General features: G+C 46.2%; 1 protein-coding gene across 5 annotated transcripts in view; it reads right to left on the minus strand.

The window, feature by feature from the left end:
• Positions 1 to 6,000: 6,000 nt before the first annotated feature.
• Positions 6,001 to 27,723, minus strand: part of brip1 (BRCA1 interacting helicase 1) — a 189,684-nt gene continuing 167,961 nt past the window's right edge. For all 5 annotated transcript variants that reach the window (XM_061280150.1, XM_061280153.1, XM_061280149.1 and 2 more), the window contains 3 exons: positions 22,338 to 22,571; positions 6,668 to 6,739; positions 6,001 to 6,595 (listed from right to left, as the gene is read on the minus strand). In XM_061280150.1, coding sequence (XP_061136134.1) covers positions 6,105 to 6,595; positions 6,668 to 6,739; positions 22,338 to 22,571 — 797 coding nt within the window. In that variant the 3' untranslated portion in view covers positions 6,001 to 6,104. The remainder of the gene's footprint in view (positions 6,596 to 6,667; positions 6,740 to 22,337; positions 22,572 to 27,723) is intronic.

The raw sequence follows: 27,723 nt of genomic DNA on the forward strand, positions 1-27,723 counted from the left end.
AGTGGGGTCCATGATTTTGGGCCCCACAACGACACAGGGCCCCGCTTTGTTGGTTGCCTTCGGACGCCCCATAGTAATAAAAAGTGCACACACACTAAATTACATATAATATTCAAACTGAGCTTAAGCCTATCACTGACTTTACGAAAGAGGGACCCAGAATTAAGACTCAAATGAAAATTTACTTTAACTCAGTATGTTGGACTATTTACATCATATGAATAAATAATATATACCGTGTTTTTCCATGCATAGTGTGCCCCCATGCATAATACGCACCCTAAAGATGTCATGTCGATGCTGGAAAAAGGCCTGTACCCATGTATAATATGCACCCAGATATTGACTCTTAAGTCCGTAAACGTAAAATTATTTCAGAAAAAAGATCATCTTTGGGAACAACTGGATGTTATTCTGCCGGACAGTATCACTGCGCATGCGTTAGCAAACTCGATCGCAAATGTTTCGGATTTGTGTAGGGTACATTGTGAGAGCAAAGGAGCAGGTGATCGAGCAAGCGTCTGATACGAGAGCATTATCTTCGTATGGAGCGTGTTTGAAGTGAACAGCAGAGAAGAAAGGAACAAAGCAAAGTGTTGTGAAATAAAATATTGTACAGACTGGAAATAAAAGATTTCAAGTTTTATTTCGAGGGAGATTTGTCATGTCTCGTCCCCAGTTTTGCTATGTGTCTAGGTTGCCATAGTTTCTGTTCACGTCGCCCCTCCCTTCCTGTGTCACCTCAATCAACGTGTTTTGTATTTAAGTCATGTCTGCCCCTCACTCACCGTCGGATCATTTCATGTGTTACTGTCATGATGTCTGTTTGGTTTCTGTTCCTGTCTTTGGTAATGTCACCCTTTGTCGGTCAGTCCTGTTGTTGGTTTTGTTGTACCATGATTTTCTTAAAAAATAAAATAAAATAAAAACAATTAAAAAAAATTGTACCCATGTTTAATGCGCACCCCAGATTTTAGGACAATAAATTTGTTAAATTTTGCGCATTATACACGGAAAAAAACGGTATGTGTCTTTCATAATTGAATAGTATTTTCTTTAAACAGCATTTATTTTGGATATAAGTATTCATAATAAATTCATAAACCCCTCCGTGAGTCATCACCTTATTGTGGTGGAGGGGTTTGCATGCCCCTATGATACTAGGAGCTATGTTGTCTGAGGCTTCATGCCCCTGGTAGGGTCACCCGTGGCAAAAGGGTCCTAAGTGAGGGGCCAGACAAAGCACGGCTCAGAATAAAATATATGGACCTAGTTTTCTCTCGCCCGGACGCAGGTCACAATTGTGTCTTGACTGTGACCAACTGTACAATGTATAAGAAAAAAAATGAAAATACCTTTGACTACATTTATATGTCAGATGCTTGCCTGAAAGATAAGTTATCTGTTCTTATCTATGCATTAAATAAACAGCAATAAGTTCAAACAGTCTGATGAATGCTTAAATGTTTCTACACACGCCATCAATGTAGGCATACGTGTTGACAAGCATCCAGGGTGTCTTAGACTCCAGGAGTGAATGTAACTAGTGGAAACAGCAAGGTTGGATGTTCACCTACCTAGCAGCGTTCTGCCTAATGACTGGTGGTAATGAGTGATTGCTGCAAAGCGACCTTGGCGGTCTGATCCCTGGCTGCAGAAGCTGTCACCTCTCTGGCTGGAAAAGAGCCCAAGCTGGTGTGTGTCAGGCAGAAAAGTTCCGACTAGACATAGTCGGACTTGCCTCCACACATAGTTCGGCCTCTGGTACAAGCCCTCTCGAGAGGGGCTGGACTCCCACCTCTGTCAGAGCTTTTTCCACGTCCCAGGGGAGGCGGGGCACATTGAGTCCGAGTCCGTGCCTCCATTGTTGAGGCAGCCGACTGGAGCTGTGGCCGTAAGGTGGTCGGTGCCTGTCGTGGCGGCAATCCCCGAACCCGCTGGTGGACACCGGCGGGAAAGGATGCCGTCAAGCTGAAGAAGGAGTCCTATCGGGCCGTTTTGGCCTGTGGGACTCCAAAGGCAGCTGACAGTTACCGGATGGGCATGGGAACGCGGCTTCGGCGGTTGTCGAGGCAAAGACCCGGGCGTGGGAGGAGTTTGGCGAGGCCATGGAGAATAACTTCTGGAAGGCTTCGAGGAAATTCTGGTCCACAGTGGAGATGGCGTGCTGCTGGCCTCGACTCGGGACGTCGTGAGTCGGTGGTGAGAATACTTCGAAGACCTCAATTCCCCCGAGGCGCCTTCTATTACGGAAGCAGGGCCTGGAGACTCCAATCTCTAGGGTTGAAGTCACTGAGGCAGTTAAAAAACTCCTTGAGGGCAAGGCCCCAGGGGTGGATGAGATCCGCCCGGTGTTGTGGACATCGGGGACGGTGCCTCTGGATTGGCAGACTGGGGTGGTGGCTCCCCTCTTTAAGAAGGGGGACCGGAGGGTGTGTTCCAATTACAGCCTCTCTGGTAAGGTCTATTCAGGGGTGCTGGAGAGGACGGTCCGTCGGGAGGTCGAACCTCGGATTCAGGAGGAGCAGTGTGGGTTTCATCCTGGCCGTGGAACAGCGGACCAGCTCTACACCCGCGGCAGAATCCTCGAGGGGGCATGGGAGTTCGCTCGACCAGTCCACATGTGTTTTGTGGACTTGGAGAAAGCGTTCGACCGTATCCCTCCGGAAGTTCTGTGGAGGGTGCTTCGGGAATACGGGTGCCGAACCAACTGCTAAGGGCGGTTGGGTCCCTGTATCACTGATGCCAGAGTTTGGTCCGCATTTCCGGCAGTAAGTCGGATTTGTTCCCAGTGAGGGTTAAACTCTGCCAAGGCTGCCCTTTGTCAAAGTCAAAGTCTGCTTTATTGTCAACGTCTTCACATGCCGAGACACACAAAGAGATCGAAATTACGTTTTCTCTATCCCACGGTGACAAGACATAATACACGATAGACATACAAGTAAACAACGCAATATAAAAAACAAGAAGGCACAAACAATAAATAAGAGATTCTGTTCATAAATTTTGTGGACAGAATCTCTAAGCGCAGCCGAGGCGTTGAGGGTGTCCGGTTTGGAGACCTCAACATTGCATCTCTGCTTTTTGCAGACGACGTGGTGCTGTTGGCTTCTTCAAGCCGTGATCTCCAGCTCTCACTGGAGCGTTTCGTAGCCGAGTGTGAAGCGGTCGGGATGAGGGTCAGCATCTCCAAATCCGAGTCCATGGTCGGAAAAGGCTGGAATGCCCTCTCCGGATCGGGGATGAGATCCTGCCCCAAGTGGAGGAGTTCAAGTATCTTGGGGTCTTGTTGTTAGTGAGGGCAGGATGGAGCGCAAGATTGGTGCAGCGTCGGCTGTAATGCGGACTCTGTACTGGTCCGTCGTGGTGAAGAGAGAGCTGAGCCAAAAGGCAACGCTCTCAATTTACCGGTCGTCCTACGCTCCTACCCTCACCTATGGTCATTAGCTATGGGTAGTGACCGAAAGAACGACATCCCGGATACAAGCGGCCAAAATTAGTTTCTTCCGCAGGGTGTCCGGGCTCTCCCTTAGAGATAAGGTGAGAAACTCGGTCATCCGGGAGAGACTCGGAGTAGAGCTGCTGCTCCTCCATGTTGAGAGGAGCCAGATGAAGTTGCTTGGGCATCTCATCAGGATGCCTCCTGGACGCCTTCCTGAGGAGGTGTTCCGGGCATGTCCCACCGGTAGGATACCCCATGGATGACCCAGGACGCGCTGGAGAGACTATGTCTCTCAGCTGGCCTTGGAACGCCTTGGGATCCCTCGGGATGAGCTGGATGAAGTGGCTGGGGAGAGGGAAGTCTGGGAGTCCCTCCTAAAGCTGCTGCCCCCGCGACCTGACCCCGGAGAAGCGGAAGAAGATGGATGGAAATTCCTAATTCACATCTCAAATTTCATAATTTCAGTATATTTTATTGTAATTTGTAATTTCACCTCTGTTCTGTCTGTCTACTTTTTAGTGGACAACAAAATAAGAGCATGAAACAATTGTGTCTTGACCAACTGTACAATGTATAAGAAAACAAATGAAAATACCTTTGACTACATTTATATGTCAGATGCTTGGCTGCAAGATAAGTTATCTGTTCTTATCTATGCATTAAACAAACAGCAATAAGGTCAAACAGTCTGATGAATGCTTAAATGTTTCTACACACGCCATCAATGTAGGCATATGTGTTGACAAGCATCCAGGGTGTCTTAGACTCCAGGAGTGAATGTAACTAGTGTAAACAGCAAGGTTGGAAGTTCACCTACCTAGCACCGTTCTGCCTAATGACTGGTGGTAGTGATTGCTGCTGAGCATTTAGTTGCACAAATGAGTATAAAAATTGTCACAGAATTCCTTAGCAGCTGACTGCTCTGTAGATCACAGCAGAAGATGCTGGCAAGTATCCATCCATCCGTTATCTGTACCGCTTGTCCCCACGTGGGTCGCGGGCGTGCTGGAGCCTCTCGCAGCCATCATCGGGCAGTAGGCAGGGGACACCTTGAACTGGGTGCCATCCACTCGTAGGGACACAGAGACAAACAACCATTCACACTCATACTCACACCTCTGGGCAATTTGAAGTGTTCAATTGGCCTACCAAGCATGCTTTTGAGATGTGGGGGAAACCGGAGGACCCGCAGAAAACCCACAAAGGCATGTGGAGAACATGCAAACTCCACACAGGGAGGGCCGGAGGTGGAATCAAACTCGCACCCTCTGAACTATCAGTCGGACATCCAAACCAATGCTCCAATGTGCCGCCCTAATCCATCCGTCCGTCTATCCATCCATTTTCTGTACCGCTTTTTCTCCACGGGGGTCGCGGGCGTGCTGGAGGCTATCCAAGCCGTCGTCGGGCAGTAGGAGGGGGACACCCTGAACCGGTCGCCAGCCAATCGCAGGGCACACGGAGACAAACAACCAACCGGACTCGCACTCACACCTAGAGGCAATTTGAAAGGCTCAATCAGCCTACCATGCATGTTTTTGAAATGTGGGAGCAAACCAGAGTGCCTGGATTAAACCCACGCGGGCATGGGGAGGTGGAATCGAACCTGCACCCTCCTAACTGTGAGGCGGACGTGCTAACCAGCGCGTCACCATGTTGTTGTATTTACCACTCTCTAAAATTGTTTGCCCCCTATTGTGTGTATTTACTAGGGGTGTAACGATACATCGATACACATCGATTAATCGATATTATGCTCTACGATTTATTGGCATCGATGCTAAAGGTAAACATCGATTTATATCGCCGTGTTTGACCTCGGACATTAGACGCGACTTTATTTTGAAATCCAGTTCATTGTTGCTTGCTTCCTCTTCCGGGAGCAGGGAGCAGGGAGCAGTGCGCGGCGTTGTTGTGTTGTGAGCAGAGCAGGCACGTGAAAGGGGAGTCGACAACTAGTACGCGGCTCCTGGGCAGGTGCTATGGCTAGTGTCCAAAAAGACGAGGAAATTTGCTCCCCTTTAGGCTTCAAGTCATTCGTTTGGAAGCACTTTGGATTCCAAAGAAAAGATGGCTCAACGGACAAGACACGTGCAGTTTGTAAATCCTGCCATGCGGTGATCAAATATTCAGGGAGCACAAATCTCGCCGCACATTTAAAGAAAAAACACGACATCAAAGTTAAGTGTTAAAGTAAGCAATTTGTATACTACAATACTCTTGTCATTTCCTAAATAAAGAGTTTGCAGTACCTTGTTGATTTTGCGTATGAATTGTTATAAATCAGGATATTGTTCTATATTTTTTATTAAAAAAAAAAAATCGATCGTAGAGCACTATATCGCGATATATCGTGATTGAATCGCAGCAGGCTTTAAGATATCGGCAAATATCGTATCGAAGTTCTTTATATCGATATTATATCGTATCGTGACAAAACCCGCGATTTACACCCCTAGTATTTACCGCTCCAAAATGTTTTTTTACAATGAAAGCTGGCGATGACTGTCTGAATGAAGCTTGGAGGCTTGTAAAAAATGTATATTAACAAAGTACAGTGATTGTTAAATGTTTACTTTATTGTTTCTAAAAACATTCTGGAAAGAATAAACACATACAATTCAAGCTGCATTTGCTACAGTATCTATTTGTTGACCCGAGGCTATGACTTATCTGTTAGAGAAAGGTGAGCTTTTTGTCTGGATCTTGACAACCTGATCTTGTTTCTTACATGCTCTCCTGCAACATTAGTATCTTCTCTGCCCGGTAACCCTATCTTTGTTGCGTCGATTGCAACCACGCACTTTTCATCCAACGGAGAAACTTGGGCAAGCTCAGATCCAAAAAGATTCTGTGGGTGCAGGGTTTGACGCTCTGCTCCAAAAATGATCTGCGATGGAGATTCAATCTCAGCTCCTTTATGGGTATCAGCTTCTCCTGCTTCTGCTTTAAAAAGTTCAGGTGTAAAAAAGACAGTCTTGTCCTCTTTGTTTTCATCTGTTTTGTTTGTTAAAGTCAATTTACTACTGGTGTTTGAATGGGATGTCAGTGTTTTCCATTTCCTCTTTTTGAATTCACTGGATTTAACTGCAGCTGATAATTCAAGGACTGAGTCCTCTGACTTCTTTTGCAGAGAGAGAATTTGTTGTCGCTCTACAAAGGCAAAAAAAAAAAAGTTTTTAAATGCTCTCAATTTTCGAACAGGTTTTTTTTGAAAATAATTACCTGAGGTTAGAAGGGCAGGTGGCGGATGTAAAAGTGGCGCTGAAAAATGATCGTATGTCACCCTTTGCCATTCTACAACAAAGACGACAAAGTTAGCATTTTTACATCTCATCTTTAAACAATATACTATTAAGAGATAAATGGAAACTAAATAAGTACACAGCACACTTGTGTCAAAATGAAATCAAACATCAAAGAATAAAACATTTCCTGTTAGCAAGTGGCATACATGACCAATACATTGAAAAAGAAGTTTGTCGCTGTCTTCAGATCTATCACTGTCATCAAATGTGAGCAATTATGACCGGACTGGATTATGTGAGTATTGTTCCAGTAGATTTTTTTAAGTAGACACTATGCCAAATTCTAAAGTTAATTCCAAATGGCTGACTTATTAAGTATCACATATGGCTGCAAAACCCTTTTTTAGGTCTTTTAGGGCTGTGACATGTATAGATCTTGGTGAAACGTACAAACAAATGCTCCGCAAATTTTTTTTTATGGGGAATCACTTTTTTTTTTTTAAATCACATTTGGCTGGCAACCGATTCAGGGTCTCCCCCGCCTACTGCCCAATGACCGCTCGGGTAGGCTCCAGCACGCCTGCGACCCCCGTGGGGACAAAGCGGTACAGAAAATGGATGGATGGATAATTCATGACATATTGATGATTATATCAAGCCTGATGTATGTGCAAAGTTTAATGACTTTCCCTGCATGTTTATATCCTCAAATTGAGGGTTTTTTCCTTGGGAAGGTCTGTTTCTACGACAACAATCTTTGCCAAACACTCAAACTTAAGCATGATGAAAGCCTTAACACTTTTCTGAGAAAAGTAGTGATAAGATTGACCCGCTAAGACAAAAACATCAAGGAATAAAACATTTCCTGTAACTAGGAGGTGGCGCTACATCTAAGTTAAAAAATAGGTTCAAAGTCAAGTCAAAGTCTGCTTTATTGTCAATTTCTTCACATCCCAAGACATACAAAGAAATCGAAATTATGTTCCCAATATCCCATGGTGACAATACATAGTACACAATATACATACACGTAAACAACACAAAAAAATAAAAACAATATGGCACAAACAATGAATAAATAAGAGTGATGAATAAATAATAAATAAATAACATAATAAATAAGAGGAGCAAAAAGCGTCGAAAGCGGTGTGCGAGGAGGCTGAAGAGGGGCAAACGCGGGGGCGTCCGGGCCAGGCTGGCGGCCAACCCTGCTCGCCCGTGCCTTCCATTCTTCTGGCGAATGTTCGATCGCTGGACAACAAAATGGATTACATTCGCTTGCTGCGATCTACAAACCGGACAGTGCGGGACTGCTGTGTGCTCGTGTTCACGGAGACTTGGTTGACTGTCAACATTCCGGACTCTGCTGTATTATGTATGTGATGCGCATTGTCACATGTTCCCCGATACAACACGTAGCACCAAGGCGGAAGTAATCTGGGGAGAGGACGCTGGCGCTGCTTGTTCGCCGCTTCTCCACCAGAATTAGTTTAGTTTTAGTGTTTTTATTTATTTATTTTTTAGCCATTATTAAGTTTAGTTTTTAGCTTCTAGTTTTAGTGTGCAGTGCGCCTGGACCGCGGCGAACCTCCACAGAGCCGGCTACCTACTACGGCGCGCCCACCCCACCACTCCCCGCCAAGGCATCCTGGCTAGGCTAGCCAATGGCTAACACTCAAGTTCAGTGTTCTCCAACCGGCACTATATTAACTTACTCCATCCCCCGCTTGCTGGAGCTGAGTAATCACACCATTCCAGGGTGTGTCTCAGTCATCAAACAACTTGGACTTCTCCGCAGACCACGTTACATCCACAGAAGCACCCGTCGTAACTTTGTTTTCTCCCAACCCGTCCATAACAGTGTACCATCCATCTGCTCCTCCTGCGCCCGACACCCCGTCGCAAGTAAAACACGTCATCAGATACCTGGCGCACTTGGATCTTATCTTAGCAACCATGCGGGGCTGCAGTACTCCAGGTGGCCTGGAAAACATGGTGCGGACTCTACTCCTACACGGAGCGGACTCCGACACAAGACGGACACCGGGTCGCCGGGAAAACACGGAGTGTTATTTTCTCCACTACGGAACGGACACCAACACGGAGTGGATCTTACTCCAACCCAGAGTGGATTGCACTGCATGCGGCACAGAAAACGTGGAGTGGATTTCTCTCTACTTCGCCCCCTACCTAAACACAGCCCCACAGCCACAATCAAAATGGATCTCCTCAACATCCAAGCACTCACCCGTAAATCATCATTTATTCACGACCTCATCCTGGACAAAGGCCTAGACATAATGTGCCTGACTGAGACCTGGCAACCACCTGATGTCTATCAATCCCTCAATGAAGCCTGTCCCTCTGGTTATAGATACATAACTAAACCTCGCAGCATTGGCCGTGGCGGTGGCCTGGCTGTACTCCACCGTCTTGATCTAGAGCTGTCCCCCCTCCCTCTACCTGATCACTCCTCATTCGAATCCCTTGCATTCAAATGTAAACCTCCATATCCCATCACAGTTTTACTTATTTACCGCCCTCCTAAACCAAACTCCTCTTTCATTCCAGAACTACACGATCTACTCACTACCCTCTGTACCTCCACTTCCTCTAATCTAATCATACTGGGTGATGTTAACATCCACGTCGACACCCCCTCCAGCCCCCCTGCCTCTGACCTGTTGCAACTATTGGACTGTTTACACCTCACCCAATATGTAAATGTCCCCACACATGACAAAGGGCATACACTTGACCTTGTCATCTCCTCATCGGCAATAAGCAACCTGCAAGTTCTCGAGGTCGGTGTGTCTGACCACAAACTTATTCAAATGGAACTTCCTTTCCCACGCCCCCACTCCAAACCCAAGCGGCAAATCTCATTCAGAAATTTCAAAAACATCAATCAAGACACTATAGCACAGGACCTCCAGTTTCTCTCCTCCTCCTCTGCAACCTTTACATCAGTCAGCAAGGCAGTGGACCATTACAATAACTCTTTGGCCAAACTTCTAAGTATCCATGCCCCCCAAAAAACCAAAACAGTCACTTTTTCACACTCAGCCCCCTGGTACACCAGTGAGCTGCGTCTGTTGAAGTCAACTGGGCGCATCCTGGAGCGTCGTCTTAAAGCCTCAGGACTGACCGTGCACAAACAGGCCTACAAAGAACACCAGAAGGCCTACTCAAAAGCCCTTGGGACTGCACGTGCCCAGTTCTATTCCAATATCATAAACAATACCCCTGGAAACTCAAAACAACTCTTTTCAACCATCAACCACTTTCTCAAACCACCTCACACCACTCCAACAGAATCCTCAGAGGTAGTGTGCAATAACTTTATGACCTTTTTTACCGCTAAGGTTAACAACATCCGCACCCAGCTCCTCTCCTCTTCTGGCCCCACCACTTCACCTCCTCCCCCCTTCCTTCCACCCGGGACAGTCCAGCCTCTCCGCTGCTTCTCTCCTATCTTGCAGTCGGAGGTAGAGGACATCATCAAAAAGATGAAACCCTCCACATGTGCCCTGGACCCTTTCCCCACAGCCCTCATTAAACAACAAACCTCAGCCATTAGTCCCCTAATAACCAATGTCATCAACCTCTCACTCCAGTCTGGCTCTGTACCCCCTGCACTGAAGACTGCCATTATTAACCCCCTGCTCAAAAAACCCTCGCTTGACCCGGACAACCTTGCCAACTACAGACCAATATCTAAACTCCCGTTCCTCTCCAAGGTTCTGGAAAAAGTGGTAGCTGCCCAACTTCACACTCACCTTACCCGCAATAACATCGCTGAGAAATTTCAATCCGGGTTCCGCTCTGGCCACAGCACTGAAACAGCACTTGTTAGGGTCACCAACGACCTTCTCATGGCTGCCGATGCAGGCTCCCCGTCACTTCTCATCCTGTTGGATCTGTCCGCTGCATTTGACACTGTCCACCACAATATCCTCCTTAACCAGCTTCACTCCACTGGATTCTCTGGCACTGCTCTAACCTGGCTTCAGTCCTACCTCTCAAACCGGACCGAGTACGTTTCCCTGGGGGGGAAAAAATCCGACACTCACACTGTCACCTCCGGTGTCCCCCAGGGATCTGTACTCGGTCCTACCCTCTTCACTCTCTACATACTACCCCTCGGCAATATAATCAGGAAGTTCGGCATCTCATTTCATTGCTATGCGGACGACACCCAGCTATACCTCAAACTTGACCCCCCGCCCTCCATAACCCAGCCTTCTCCATCTCCCTCATCCATCCTCTCCCTGTGTCTGGAGGAGATAAAGGCGTGGATGAATCTCAGCTTCCTGCAAGTTAACAGTGACAAAACCCAAGCCATGTTAATTGGCACTCCCCATCAGATCCATACCTGCCCAATAACAAGCATCTTATTCGCCGGTCTCACTATTCCCCTCTCAGCCACTGTCACCAACCTGGGTGTGAAACTGGACCCTCAACTCAACCTTGAGTCACACATAAAACACATCTGCAAAACCTCCTTCTTCCACCTCAGAAATATCTCCAAACTCCGCCCCACACTTACCCTGACGGATGCTGAGAAACTTGTCCACGCCTTTGTCTCCTCAAGGATAGACTATTGTAACGCACTCCTCATCGGGATCCCTAGCAAGAGCCTCCAGAGGCTTCAGTACATTCAAAACAGCGCTGCTAGGATCCTGATGGGGGTGCGGAAAAGCAATCACATCACACCCATCCTCCGTTCTCTGCACTGGCTCCCCATCAAATTCCGAATTGATTATAAGATCGCCCTCCTCACTCACCATTGTATCCTTGGACATGCTCCCCCATACCTCAAAGAACTCCTTGCCCCAAAACCTGCCACCCGAAGCCTCCGCTCATCCAATTCACACCTTCTCCACGTTCCTAAAACCAAGCTGCGCACCATGGGCGACCGAGCCTTCTGCTATACAGCCCCTACACTGTGGAACTCCCTCCCCGACCACCTAAGAGCACCCCAATCCACTGACTCTTTCAAAACTGGACTTAAAACTCACCTTTTTACCTTAGCATTTCCGTAATTTTTCCTCATATCTTGGTTGTCGTCCAGTTGTTCTAAACTTGTCCTTGTTTTGTTTTCTTGTTTTTTATCTGCCATGTAGCACTTTGAGATTCCCCCAAATGTAAAGTGCGTTATAAATATAATTTATTATTATTATTATTATTATTGCTGTACATCTGGAGCGGCTGGCGTGCTATTGGGCGGACCGGGCCATTGTACAAGGGGGGAAATCTCGAGGAGGTGGAATATGCGTCTACATCCGTGACGAATGGTGCCGGGACCCTGTAGTGGTATGCAAGCACTGCTCGCCACTGGCGGAGTTCGTGATCATTAAGTGCCGTCCTTTTTACCTGCCAAGGGAATTTACCGCGATTCTGCTCGTCGCGGTTTACATCCCGCCTTCCAACATCGAAGGCGACAGGATCGCGGCTCTTAGTGAACTGTACCAGGCTGTCAGTGAACAAGAGACAGCGCACCCTGACGGTTTCACCATCTTCGCTGGGGATTTTAATCATGCTAACCTGAAGTCTGTTTTTCCGAGGCTTCACCAGCATGTTAATTTTCCTACGCGTGGCGACAGCTTCCTGGACCTGGTCTACTCTTCGCATAAAGGAGCTTTCAAAGCCGCCCCCCTCCCCCATCTTGGACTTTCTGACCATATCACTGTTATGCTTTTGCCCGCATACAGACAAATGGTGAGAGCGTCCAGGCCAGTTCGCAAGCAGGTACGGGTGTGGCCTGAGGGTGCCTCTGATGCACTGCGTGACTGCTTTGGCTCTACTGACTGGGACATGTTTAGGAGGGCTGCCACTTGCGACGATCGGACAGACATTGAGGAGTATACTGACTCTGTTTCCTTCTACATCAGGAAGTGCATTGATGATGTGACTCACTCAAAATCCATCGTCACTCGGGCTAACCAGAAGCCATGGCTGACGGGGGCTGTCTTCAGGCTGCTGAGGGCCAGGGACAAAGCCTTTAGAGCGGGGGATGAGGCTGGCTTGAGGACTGCGAGGGCTGACCTGTCCCGGGGCATCAAAGATGCAAAGAGGGCGTTCTCGTGCAGAATTACCGCCCACTTCAAGGACAGCAGGGACGCACGGAGCCTTTGGCAGGGCATTCAGACCATCACGGATTACAAGCCCGCGCCGCAGAGCTGTGAGGGCGACGTCCGTCTGCTCAATGACCTCAACCGCTTCTTTGCTCGCTTCGACGCTCAGAACAGCACTTGCCCGCTGAAGGCCACTTCCCCTTCACACGAGCTGCCCCTGTGCCTCTCCGCCGACAGCGTGAGGAGGGCGCTTGCCGCTATCAACATCCGTAAGGCGGCGGGCCCTGACAACATCCCGGGTCGAGCGCTGAAGGACTGCGCTGGTGAGCTGACGGATGTCTTCACAGACATCTTTAACACTTCCCTGCAGCAGGCCATCGTCCCTTCATGTTTCAAAGCTGCCACCATCGTACCTGTGCCGAAGAAACCCGCTCCGTCCTGCTTCAATGACTACCGCCCCGTGGCACTTACGCCCATCATCATAAAGTGCTTTGAGCGGCTTGCCATGGAGCACATCCGATCCGTTCTCTCCACCACCATTGACCCCTTCCAGTTTGCGTACTGAGCCAAACGGTCCTCTGAGGATGCCATCTGCTCTGCCCTCCACTCAGCCCTCACCCACCTGGAGAGAAGGGACTCGTATGTGAGATTGCTGTTTGTGGACTTCAGTTCTGCTTTCAACACCATTGTGCCACAACGCCTCATCAGCAAACTTGACACGCTGGGCCTCAGTACCTACCTCTGCAACTGGCTACTGGACTTCCTCTGTCAGAGGCCACAGGTGGTACGTGTTGGCGACAAAATCTCCGCCAGCATCACGCTGAGCACGGGGGCCCCCCAAGGCTGCGTGCTCAGTCCGCTGCTCTTCACCCTCCTGACGCATGACTGCACTGCAACCTACAGGCGTGTGGCGGCGTGGACTTCCAGCCACGGAGGTGGAAGCGAGATCCATAGAATAGGACCGGGCGTGCGTAAAAGCCATGTCCGAGCCCCATCCACCGTGCCCGGACAGTCACCCGGCCAAGCGTCGGCCCCAGACTTCTATCCACGGAGGTGAAAGAGACATCCGTCGAGTAGGATCGGGCGTGCGTAATAGCCATAATAGTTTTTCAAACCTTCTGTGTCACTCCAAATCCTTAAATCCTTCAAACTCTTCATCCTCCTTGTCACTTAGAAACAAAGCCGCTAATGATGCCGGTAGTACGTGGGGCCCTTATTTATCTTCGTCAACCCGTGATCAATCTTTGTCCTTTTTGTAAACAACCGCCGCGCCACGCCGCGTTGCGCTGCTGACGTCACTTGAAATTTAAATTACAGTAATCCCTTGCTACTTCGCGGTTCGTTTCAAAGTCAAAAAGTCAAAGTCAAAGTCAGCTTTATTGTCAATCTCTCCACATGTCACAACACACAAAGAGACCGAAATTACGTTTTTCTCTATCCCACGGTGACGAGACACATAACACGATAGACATACAAGTACGCGACACAATATAAAAACAAGAAGGCAAAAATTCAAACAATCAATAGTAAGAGTGATGAATAAATAAACAGATAACACAATAAATAAGAGGAGCAAAACGGAGCCAGCAAGCATAGCGCAAAAGTAAAAAACATCATAAACAAAAAGGCACAAACAATAAATAATAAGAGTAATAACAAATAATAAATAAACAGATAACACAACAAATGAGAGCCAGTGTGCATACAGACAGTACAGACAGTAAAAGTACAGGACGCTACGCAGAACGGGGGAGCGAGTTCAGGATCCTAACAGCCTGGAGTATGAAGCTGTTTAAGAGTCTGGTGGTGCGGGAGCGCAGGCTTCTGTACCTCTTCCAAGAGGGCAGAAGCTCGAACAAAGAGTGAGCGGGGTCACTCACATCACTCACAATCGTGGTCGCCTTGCGGGTGAGATGGGAGGTGTAAATGTCCTTCAAGGAGGGGAGCGAAGCACCAGCCATCTTACCAGCCGTGTTCACTATGCGCTGCAGGGCCTTCAAGTTGTAGTCAGTGCAGCCGCCACCCCAAACAGCAATACAGCTGGAGAGGACGCTCTCAATGGTGCCGCGGTAAAATGCAGTCATGACGGCCGGAGGAGCGCTCGCTCGCCTGAGTTTTCGCAGGAAGTACAGGCGGCGCTGGGCTTTCTCTGCCAGTGATGCGGTGTTGGTGGACCAGGAGAGATCCTCACTGATGTGCACCCCCAGGAACTTGGCGCTGCTCACTCTCTCCACCACAGCACCGTCGATGGTCAGCGGCAGGTGTTGGGTGTGACCCTTCCGGAAGTCCACAACAATCTCCTTGGTCTTGTCGACGTTTATCGTGGTTTCACTTTTTTTTTGTGAAAATCTTTGAAAAAAAACATAAGTCGCTCCTGATTATAAGTCGCCCCCCCCACCCAAACTATGAAAAGAAAAAAGCTACTTATAGTCCAAAAAATACGGTATATCTTCTCCAATTTTTACATAATTGATGACAGTCCAGGCCTGTCAACATCCACAAACTCGATTGCAGTGGTCGCACCACCTACTGGGTGCAGAAAATGTTTTCTTCTTTTTTGTTTTTTCCTGCTAGTGGGTCAACCACTAGCACCGTTTTCCATTTTCCATCATTTTCCGCACCATATGGCGCAGACTCCATTCTGGGGGCTTTTAATCCACACATAGGATGCGCCGCATTATAGGGTGCATGCAAGCCATGATTTACAGTAAAAATTATTCTACTACTTAGAGATGCACCGATCCGATATCTGGATCGGATATCGGCCCCGATATCAACAAAATAGATGGATCGGGTATCGGGGGATGCAGCCGATCTGTGAGCCGATACTTTCCTTAATCTATTGGGACGCGGGCTACGTCATAAGTCGTGTGCACGTGTGCCGCATGCCACGAGAGTTTTCTAAACAAACGCAAACATGGAGCGAACGTTCGCTTCTCTTCCCCGGGTTGCTAAGCGGACGTCAAACCCTGCGCGTTCGCTTCTCTTCGGGTTGCTAATGGGACGTCAAAGGCTGCGCGTTCGCTTCTCTCCCGAATGGGGGGGGGGGAGGCTAATCGGATGTCAAACGATGCGTGTTCGCTTCTCTTCCGGGGGGGTGTTAATGGGACGTCAAACGCTTTGTGTGGCGGGCTCCATCTAGTGTGGAAACTGAGAAGCTGAGCTCAAGCTTCTTGTGCGGGCCATATTCAATTATGTTTTCAGAATTTGCTGCGGGCCAATAAAAACTGGACCGTTAGTTTGGACACCCCTAATTTAGAGCAAAGAACTGTGTAGTCTGCCTGATGCCACGGCATCGGTATCGAAACTGAAAAAGTCGGATCGGTGCATCTCTACTACTACTTAATCATGTACTGTATTGTAATCACATTGTTAATCAATATTATTACGCAAATCCATCAAAGTCTTCATCCTCTGTATTAAAGTTAAACAGTTGGGCAAGTTCACCATTAAACATGACCGGTTTCTTCTTGTCATTGTCATGTTATGTTTTGGCAATGATCCCAGCTTTCCAGAAAGCTTGAGTTGTGCCTTGTAAGCATGTCTCTCTCTGTTGATACCATTTTAGAGGGTCCTAATGCTGTTTGCTTTGCACAAACGAAAGTATTTATTTATCAATGGTGGCGGAGGGTCTTATTGCCGTAATTGTCGGACTATAAGTCGCGTTTTTTTTATAGTTTGGGTGGGGGGGCGACTTATACTCAGGAGCGACATATATGTTTTTTTTATGTTTTAAGATTTTCAAAAAAAAAAGTGAAACCGCGATAAACGAACCGCAATGTAGCAAGGGATTACTGTAATTTGAATTTCAAGTGACGACAGCAGCGCAACGTCGCGTCAGCAGCAGCTCGTCGAGTCAATCTTTGTCCTTTATGTAAAGAACCGCCGCGCTGCTGACGCAGGGTTGCGCTGCCTCGTCGTTATTCCATAGATCTACTATATAACTATATTGTAGCGTTAACAAAGTTCAAGGAAAGACGTGGGTTTGGTAAACGGCTCTATTTAACGAAAGAAATTTACAGGCGTGTGGCGGCGTGGACTTCCAGCCACGGAAGTGGAAGAGAGCTCCATAGAATAGGACTGGGCGTGCGTAAAAGCCATGACCGAGCCCCATCCACCGTCCTCGGACAGCCACCCGGCTGAGCGCCGGCCCTGGACTTCCAGCCACGGAAGTGGAAGAGAGATCCATAGAATAGGACCGGGCGTGGGTAAAAGCCATGACCGAGCCCCATCCACCGTCCTCGGACAGCCACCCGGCCGAGCGCCCTACTTCAATCCACGGAAGTGAAAGAGACCTTCGTCGAGTGACGCGCGACCGCGACGTCGCGTCAGCAGCGCGGCGGTTGTTTACATAAAGGACAATGATTGACTTGTCCAGGGACGGTGGATGGGGCTCGGACAATGCTTTTACGCACGCCCGGTCCTACTCTACCGAGCTGTCTTTCACCTCCGTGGATGGAAGTCGAGGGCCGGCGCTCAGCCGGGTGGCTGTCCGAGGACGGTGCATGGGGCTTGGTCATGGCTTTTACGCACGCCCGGTCCTATTCTATGGAGCTCGATGTTGACAAAGGACGAGGAATTTGGTCGATGGATTTAATGATTTAGAGTTTGGTAACATTATTGCTTATATAATAGTTATTTGATATATAATTTATATATCGTTATATGGGCCTGTGGAATATTTTGAACTGCAAGAGCCGTCAGCGGCGCGCACGCATTGTTGACAAAGGACGATTGATGGATTTAATGAATTGGAGTGACGCATATGGTTTTATTAACGCGTTATTTATGTAATAGTTTTTTGAATAACTCAGAATTTTACGTCAGGGCCGTTCTCAGCTCTTAGTTTGTGTTTATGTCACGTTAGCATACCTATCGTTTAGCCTGTTGTTGCTCGTTCATGACTGTTCTTGGTGTTGGATTTTGTGGAATAAATTGCCTCCAAAATGCGACTTACACTCCGGAGCGACTTATATATGTTTTTTCTTCGCTTTTTTGGGCATTTTATGGCTGGTGCGACTTATACTCCGGTGCGACTTTTAGTCCGAAAATTACGGTACGTACAGTCTTCTGATTGGTTTTCCGCCCCGATCTACGTAAACCATAATGTCCTCTGATTGGTTCATTGGGTCTACATATCACACAAAACAATTTTACAGATTTGGGAATTCGGTCCACACAAAAGGTGCACCTTATTAAAAGTCGCACCTTTGTTTTTGAAAAAGATTTAAGGCTTTTAAGAGCGCCTTATGGTGCGGAAAATAAAGTACCGTATTTTTCGGGCTATAAGTCGCGTTTTTTTCCATAGTTTGGGTGGGGGGGCAACTTATACTCATGAGCGACTTATATGTGTAATTATTCACACATTTTTACTTGCTCATTAACACATTACTTCCTTATTAGGGGTGTAAATCGCGGGTTTTGTCACGATACGATATAATATCGATACAAAGAACTACGATACGATATTTGCCGATATCTTAAAGCCTGCTGCGATTCATTCACGGTATATCGCGATATAGTGCTCTACGATCGATATATTTTTTTTAAATAAAAAATATAGAACAACTTGATTTATAACAATTCATACGCAAAATCAACAAGGTACTGCAAACTCTTTATTTCGGAATTTACAAGAGTATTGTAGTATACAAAGTGCTTATCTTAACACTGAACTTTGATGTCGTGTTTTTTCTGCGGCGAGATTTGTGCTCCCTGAATATTTGATCACCGCATGGCAGGATTTACAAATTGCACGTGTCTTGTCCGTTGAGCCATCTTTTCTTTGGAATCCAAAGTGCTTCCAAACGAATGACTTGAAGCCTAAAGGGGAGCAAATTTCCTCGTCTTTTTGGACACTAGCCATAGCACCAGCCCAGGAGCCGCGTACTAGTTGTCGACTCCCCTTTCACGTGCAGCAATGCCGCGCACTGCTCCCTGCTCCCGGAAAGAGGAAACAAGCAACAATGAACTGGATTTCAAAATAAAGTCGTGTCTAATGTCCGAGGTCAAACACGGCGATATAAATCGATGTTTACGTTTCGCATTGATGCCAATAAATCGTAGAGCATTATATCGATTAATCGATGTGTATCGATGTATCGTTACACCCCTATTACTTACTAGTATAGTTGATCACTTCACACGTTATTTTCACTTTCAAACGCATGAGGGCGCACTATGGCTGTGGACTGATTGGAGCCTCACTGACAATGAGTTCCATTCACTGACTTCCGGAGTACGGAGATTTGGAGTGGCACAGATGGTTCGATAAACTTATTCACGATATAGTTATTTGATATATAGTTTATTTAGAGTAGCAACGTCTATGTTGTTAGACTTCAGTAGTTTCCGATTGTATAGCAAGGCCGTGAAGGCAGCAGGGGGAGACGGGAAGAGCCATCATCATCGCTTGCTGTGTTGGATTATATGTTGAGCTCTTGTTTTGTGAAATAAAGAGCCGGTTACCAAACCCACGTCTTGCCTGGTACTTTGGTAACGCTACAATAGTTTATAACTATATTGTACTCTCCAGGAGTATCAGGCGCAATCGGCGGCATACAAGGAGTCTGCACCGCAATCGGCGGCATACAGGGAGTCCCAGCCGCAATCATAATCAGCGGCATTCGGGGAGTCCGCGTGCAATCGGCTGCATTTGGGGAGTCCGCGCCGCAATCGGCGGCATACGTGGAGTCACAGCCGCAATTGACGGCATACGTGGAGTCCCAGCCGCAATCGGCGGCATATGGGGAGTGACTATAATATATATGTAGAACTGTGGAATAATTGGAGCCGCAACTGATGACGAGAATGACGTCAGCGGCGCATGGAGTTCCAGAGACAACAGCTGTTGTTGTTTTTTTGTTTTTTTTAAGTGACACAGAGGACGAAGATTTCACTTGATTTAATGAATTCGAGTGACACGGATGGTTCGATAAAATTGTTGTTCATATTATAGTTTGAGCTCTACATTGAATTCAACAAGAAGTTGGCCTTTTTCTTAAAAAAAAAAGGGTCACTTTTGGCCTTTTATTGAGGTCATGTTCATATTATAGTTTGAGCTCTACATTAAATTCAACAAGAAGTTGGCCTTTTTCTTAAAAAAAAAAGGGTCACTTTTGGCCTTTTATTGAGGTCATGTTCATATTATAGTTTGAGCTCTACATTAAATTCAACAAGAAGTTGGCCTTTTTCTTAAAAAAAAAAGGGTCACTTTTGGCCTTTTATTGAGGTCATATTTTATGGCTGTAACGTTTGATAATGTATTCATTTTCTGGAAAATCCAATTCCAATGTGCAAGTATCTCAACGTGCCAGTACCCCAATGTTGCCAGGGCAGCAAAGCTGTTTGAGTCGAGTTGTTTTTCTTTTTACAAACACAAATACTACATCTTTAAAAAATATTTTAAGAGAAATGCTAATAAGATAAGATTTTTTTCCACAACTTCCACAAATATGAGAATCTACGGGCGCTGAATTGTTGAACCCTTTCCTATGGGCTCAACACCTGTGGGAGGGGCCAAGGGGTCAAACTTATGATGAGCTGGGCGGTGCCCAAATGCAGGATATTTGTTGTTCCAATCCCGGGGTAGAGATACAAGTTCCAGGAACATGGAATATAACCTGTCTGGCAGGGAGGTATACTGAGCTGGTGTGCTGACTATTGTTTGTGCTTATGCAGAGCACCCACCCTTTTTGGAGTTCTTGGAGGAGTTCTAGAGAGCACCCACCCTTTTTGGAGTTCTTGGAAGTGTTCTAGAGAGCCCTTTCCCAGTTCAAAATCGTTCAGCTGGGAGATTTTAGTGCTCATGTGGGCAATGACAGTGAGACCTGGAAGGGCGTCAATAGGAGGAACTCTGATCTGAACCCAAGTGGTGTTCTGTTATTGGCCTGTGTCCCACATAGATTGTCCATAACTAACACTATGTTCGAGCATAATGGTGTCCATAGGTGCAATTGGCACAAGGAGACCCGAGGCCACAACTCAATGATCGACTTTGTAGTCGTGTCATCCAATTTGTGCGACAAGTTTAGAACACTCGGATGAAGAAAAGGGCGGCCCTATCAACTGATCACCACCTAGAGGTGTGTTGACTCCAATGATGGTGGAAGATACCGATCTGACCTCGCAGACCCTAACTTATTGTAAGGGTTTGCTGGGAATGTCTGGCAGAATCCCCTGTCAGAGTGGCTTTCAACTCGCATGTGAAAGGATGGACAGATGGATGGACGAACGGATGGAATATATATGCGGAGGCGGACTAATACACTTTTTGTAACGGTTAAATGTGTGTAAAATAATTCAGTTTACTCATTTTGCAAAACAAAATGTTTGTGCCAGACTAGCTTCCTGACCAACAGGAGACAGCATGTGAGGCTGGGGAGCATCACATCTGACACCCGGACCACCAATACTGGGGCCCCTCAGGGGTCATCCTCTCCCCACTGCTCTTCTCTCTCTACACCAACGATTTCTCCTCAGGTGACTCTCCTGTGAAGCTCCTGAGGTATGCAGACGACACCACTCTCATCGGACTGATCCAGGACGGTGATGAGACTGCGTACAGACAGGAGGTGGAGCGGCTGGTCCACTGGTGCAGCCAAAACCACCTGGAGCTTAACCCGCTCAACACCGTGGAGATGACAGTGGACTTCAGGCGAGACCCTTCACCACTTTCACCCCTCACTATCTGCAGTAATACTATTCTCTCCACAGACACCTTCAAGTTCCTGGGAACCACAATCTCTCGGGACCTGAAATGGACCGGCCACATAGAATCTGTCCGGAAGAAGGCCCAGCAGAGGCTGTACTTCCTGAGACAGCTCAAGAGGTTCAACCTGCCGTGGGAGCTGCTGAAGACCTTCTACACTGCCATCATCCAGTCTGTCCTCTGGACCTCCATCACTGTCTGGTTTGGATCGGCCTCCAAACAAGACAAGCACAGACTGCAACGGACAATCAGGACTGCAGAAAAGATAATTGGAATCAACCTCCCATCTATCGAAGACTTGTACCTGTCCAGGACCAGGAAACGTGCAAGTAACATCTCTACAGACCCTTCTCACTCAGGTTGCAGTCTGTTTGAACTACTTCCCTCCGGACGGCGTTAAAGTGCTCTGTACGCCAAAACCAGCAGACACAGAGACAGCCTCTTCCCCCAGGCTCTCACACCACTCTTAAGAGTCTCAGAGTCATTACTGTGCAATAACATCCTGCTCTCCACACCTTTCTTGAATTGTCTACACTGTTTGTACTATCTGCATCCATTGCAGTTTGGTCATCCTGGAAGAGGGACCCTCCCATCTGTGGTCTCTTCTCAAGGTTTCTCAATTCCCCTAGCTGGAGTTTTGAGTTTTTCCTTGCCCTCTTGGGAGTTTAAGATCAGGGGATGTTTGAGAATATTTGCTATTTTTCACATGTCCTGAGTGTTGTTAGTCACCTAAATGTTGAACAGAGGCTGTGATTTACCGAAGTCAGATTCCTTGTTTGGCACGCTCAAACATGGCGAATAAAAACTCTTGAATCTTGAACCTATAAACCAGGAATAGACAACATTTAAATTTGACTCACCTTGTTCACCACATCCAGTGTTAATTTGTGAGTGAGATGAAAAATCCACTGGTTTGGGTAAATCTTGTAATGCCTTAGTTATGGTTATGCTGTTTGGGAAGGAGATGGTTGAGTTCTGGCTGTCTGTGGGATAGCAACATTTCTGTAGTTCTTGAGAGAACTTAACAAGAGATTCCATGGCACTGGAGAAGGTGTCATAATGCTGGACTAGTTGGCGAACCCATTTGGACAGACCTAAGGCACATCAGAAAAACAAGTTATTTAGCAAATTACCATTTTAAGCCCCTATCCCACCAAAGAGTGAACATTTGTGTTTGTGAAGGTAGTGAATGTTGCGTTCATATCAGGGTTTTTTAAGGGTTTCAGTCGCCATGCATTCGCCGTACATTTGCCTGTTGCAAAGTACTTTTGAACATGTTCTTTGAGACAATGGGGGAAAAAAAAAACGACTTGCCGCATGACCCTAACCCCAAGACAGACTGGGTGTATTGACTTTTCCCATATTGCTTTACGGTTTAATTATAAATCTTTTTCCTTTATTTCATGTTCTAAAATAAGAAAATTCCTTTGTTTCACAAAGCATGAGCACGTGGGCGAGCAACTCGGCTCAGCCAAGCTACCATGTGTCCTTTATTTGTTTCTGGCTGGCCCAGCACTATGGAGAGCGCTCTGTGTCTACAATGACAGTGTCTACAATGACGGTGGTTTGCCTCGTTGAACGCGTGCGAGAATAAAAATGAACCAGCCTTGTCTCAATCTTTCCATTTTCCATCTTTATTTTTGGTTAAACATTTTGCCTATTTTGCGGCCCAGGTGACTGCAGAACCACTCCAGAACCCCTTTCAGGTCACCCATTCAAGAACAATCAGACCTGTAGATTTAGACAATAAACATCCACAATAAAGCTGCATTCGTTATTGTGTGTGTCTAAACCTCTAAATTCTTCAAAACTAACCCAATCTTTTTAACTGTAGCCGCCCTCTACTTAATGACTGATTTCATATTTTTCATTTATTCAAGCCTTCTTAAACTATAAGAAAGAAACAACGTGGTGCCCCAAGTCGCGGTTGCAGTTGCGCGGTCGTCGGCACGCTACGGATGCGCGGTCGTCGGTACGGTTGCGCGGTCGTTGGCACGGTACGGTTGCGCGTTCGTTGGTGCGCTGCAGTTGCGCGATGGGACAAAATTAAGCTCCCTGCGCACTGAGGTCAACTTAAATTTTGGAAAGTACATCAGGACTTTAAAAATATTTTCTAAATTTCAGCGATGGCTCGTCGCAATAATGCGACCAGCGCGGTGCAGTTGCGCGGTCGGCGGCGCGCTGCAGTTGCACGATTGGACAAAAATGCGCAAATGCAAAAATGCTTAAAAAAGGCGGGGGTTTTGTTTTGCTTGGAACGGATTATTTATTTTTCCATTATTTGTAATGGAAAAACATGATTCGGAATTCGAACGATTCACTTCTCGAACAGCCTTCTGGAACGGATTGTGGTCGAAAACCGAGGCTCTACTGTATTTATTTTATTATTTATTTCAATAACTAATAATGTTTCCGCAAGTCAGTTTGACTTTAAACATTTTACAAAAGTGTTTAAAAATACAAAAAATGTTTAAAAAAACAAAGTGTATAAAACTACAATAAAGGTTCATAAAAGTCATGTGCGGAGATATTGTATATATTTACTCTTATTTATTTTTCTTTATCTTCCTTTTTATTTAAATGAAAAATGTTTAGGAAAATCAGTTGGACTTTCAAATATTTACTCACGTGTTTAAGAATACAAAAACATTTAAAAGTACAATATATAGTGTTTAAAAATATAATAAAATGCAATAAATGTTCATAAAAGTCAGAACAATAGGATTATATGGACAGCTGTAAGTGTCTACATTTCACTTTTATTAATTTTGTTATTTTTGGTCTGGTTTTGTATATATTTTGTGTTAGGTTTGTACTTCATGAATTTTTGCACTTTCTTATTTTGGTGCTTTTTTTGTTTTCATTATATTTGGATGCATTTGTTTGGTTTGTATGCTTGTGAAGTCATTACATTATCATGTGGAAGGGGGCAAGAACTATAAGATTTTCTTTATACTGTTCCTTCGCAAGCATAGACGTGTAGATATGTGTTTGCTTGCTGGAGTTGAACTGTCTATTGACCAGAAAGCACATCAATGAGGGAGATAAATAGAAAAGAAGAAAAATCTAATCAAAGGGGGACTGTGCCGGTCGTGCACAGGTGTCCACAAGAGGTCACCTTTGTGACACTGGCTCTCTCCTCTGCCCAGTTACACAATCCACTCATGGTATAAGGCAGATCTGGGCAAAATACAGCCTGCGGGCCACACCCGGGCCTTTGTACGTCTCTGTCCGGCCCGCATGAAGCCAATCATAAATTACTGATTAATCTGATTACAACTTAATTTAAAAAAAATCAGTGTCAAATACAACTGTTCTGCTTTTATTTTGAAAGGTGTCACACTTCCGTGTAGCGTACGTGTAAAGGTAGCGTAAAGGTGAACAGTGCGAAGTAATGCTGCCCTCAAAATGTGTGCTGATGCTAAGAAAAGAAAAGTTGACAAGAAGTGCCGTGTTTTCAACAAGACAGACTGCCAAGTATTTCTTTACAGAAATGAAAGGTAAAGCCGTGTGCCTGATTTTAGGTACCGTAATTTTCGGACTATAAGTCGCGTTCTTTCTCATAGTTTGGGTGGGGGGCAACTTATACTCAGGAGCGACTTATATGTTGTTTTTTTCAAAAATTCTCAAAAATGTTTTTTTTTTTTATTTAACAAAACAAACTCACAGGCGTGTGGCGGCGTGGACTTCCAGCCACGGAAGTGGAAGAGAGCTCTATAGAATAGGACCGGGCGTGCGTAAAAGCCATGACCGAGCCCCATCCACCGTCCTTGGACAGCCACTCGGCTGAGCGCCGGCCCTCGACTTCCATCCACGGAGGTGAAAGACAGCTCGGTAGAGTAGGACCGGGCGTGCGTAAAAGCATTGTCCGAGCCCCATCCACCGTCCTCGGACAGCCACCTGGCCGAGCGCCGGCGCCCGACTTCAATCTACGGAAGTGAAGGAGAGCTCCGTCGAGTGACGCGCGACGTCGCGCTGCTGACGTCAGCAGGGCGACGCGATGTCGCAGTCGCGCGTCAGCAGCGCGACGTCACGTCAGCAGCGCGGCGGTTGTTTACATAAAGGACAAAGACCGACTCGTCCAATTGTACTGATTAATGATTTTTTATTTTATTTGACCTATACACCACAATTTCACTAATATAAATATAAACAGAATAATTGTATTCTTCTAATTACCAGTACCAGCTATTTAAAATAAGCAATTTAGTGCATTTTAGAATGGAAGAACATTTAGCAGGTTTAAGTTATTGTTGGTGTGGCCTTCTGACAACTCAGGTTTTTCATGTGGCCCCTTGTAAAAATGAATTGCCCACCCTTGGTATACGGGCTGGTCCCATGTGGAATATGACACTGGGCTAACCAAGACACAATCTGAGGATGCTGTCGTCACTGTTGTGGCAGAAAATTCAAATACAGGGCTGTACTTTAGAGTGACACCTCACACAAAGACAATGTCCAACGAAATCAACAACATGGTGTGTATGCAATTTTGAGAACTTTGAGATTGCATTTGTGTTTCATGTTGTGATGCATATCTGATTATGTCTGCACAATGCCTTACCTACATTAATCTATTGGAATATGAGCTATATGTATTTTAGAATTAAAATGTGCCGTCTTTCAGATTTACTCATGGTTGGTTGCTTGAAGATTGATTAGGTTTCAAAGCTAGATTTGTTATATGCCAAAACTGTGAGCCATTTTAACCCCTGTTCGAATTACACCTAGTATTGGGTTACAGAAACCTTCAGACTATCCCTGAGCTGGGGGCGTGTCTGGTTTGTCTAACGCAGGGGTGGGCAAACTTTTGGACTCGCGGGCCGAACTGGGTTCTAAATTTGGACCGGAGGGCCGGACAAGGAGCAGATGGACGTAGGCGTTGTGTGAAGTCATATAAGCGACCTGTAAAGGTCATTGCATAAAAGATCTTGGCCTTTAGTAGGTAGTAAAGCATGGATATTCCAAACAAGTTTTTTGAAAACAAATGCATTTATTAACAGCATTAAAAAAAAAAAATCACTAAAAATCTGCTATCAGTGATTCTCATAAAATACGACACTGTTATTATGAATAACAATCTCCATCACTTCAGTGCCTGCAGGTCAGATTAATGAAAGATGTTTATCTTATGAGATCACATCAAACGGCAAACATTCTGACCAAATATATCATCTTGAAGAATCGGTGAAAGCATACATCCAAATAAAGTAATCAAAACAGCAACACGGTGAGGGGTATCTGAAAATCAGAGCAGAGTTTTAACTCGCAAACACCTGGTAACAGAGGTGAGGAAACGGGAAACACCTCCTTAAAGTAAGCCTTAAGAACTTTACAGGTTAAGATTAGTCACAAATAGGTGGTGCATCAATGTCCTTGAGCATCCTGCATTGTTTGAAAATGAGAATGGTCGCTAGTTTCAATCCCTGCTATGTGTACAAATCATATTCAAAATGCATTTTTTTACAATAAACTTGAGAGCCTCCCGTTCATTTTCAGTGGGAACAGTGTTGTTGGTCTCCCTTTTTTGCTAGTGCGTCATAGTCTGGAGTAAAATTTGTTGTGGCAATTCTTAGGCGAGATCCGAGGTGTTGGTCCGTTTACCTTGATCTGTGACGGGTTGATGTTGATGTGGCTGAACGTCACGTCGCGTACGTCGAGCCAAATTGTCCACTCTTTTTTAACATTCGGCACTCACTTCTTTTTTTCGGGCCACTCATTTTAATGGAAGGATTCCAGGGGAAGGTTTGTGGGTGGCTTTAGCGCAAAACTGCATCTGAAAGCTCAGCGCGCGAATTATAAGAATGCTGTCGTCAAAGCTCACGCTCTAAATTCGGGACTGATACGAATAGAGCGAGAGTGCGCCAAGTCCGTACTACTGAGTACGTACACGCACTTGTGAGTGTGCACCGAGCTTTCTGACACGGCTTCCGGTAGTAAATGCGCAGGCGAGCGCTTCGCCATCTACTGGGAAAACGCAGTCATTGCAGGCAAAATGACCAAAAAAAAAAAGTTTAATAATACAATTTGTTCAGGGTTGGCGGGCCGGATTAAACGGTCCCGTGGGCCGGATGTGGCCCGCGGGCCGTAGTTTGCCCACCCCTGGTCTAACGTATAAAAGCAGAGGCCACTTCCTTTCTCGCTCTCTTCGCTGGTACCCTCCTCTGAACCCTCTTGTTCTTTGGACATTCTGTGCACCTGCGGCCCTGAGCATGACCTTTTACAACCCCTCCCTGATGGGGGGGG

The sequence above is a fragment of the Syngnathus typhle genome, linkage group LG6, assembly GCF_033458585.1.
Source record: "Syngnathus typhle isolate RoL2023-S1 ecotype Sweden linkage group LG6, RoL_Styp_1.0, whole genome shotgun sequence".
Taxonomy (NCBI): Eukaryota; Metazoa; Chordata; class Actinopteri; order Syngnathiformes; family Syngnathidae; genus Syngnathus; species Syngnathus typhle.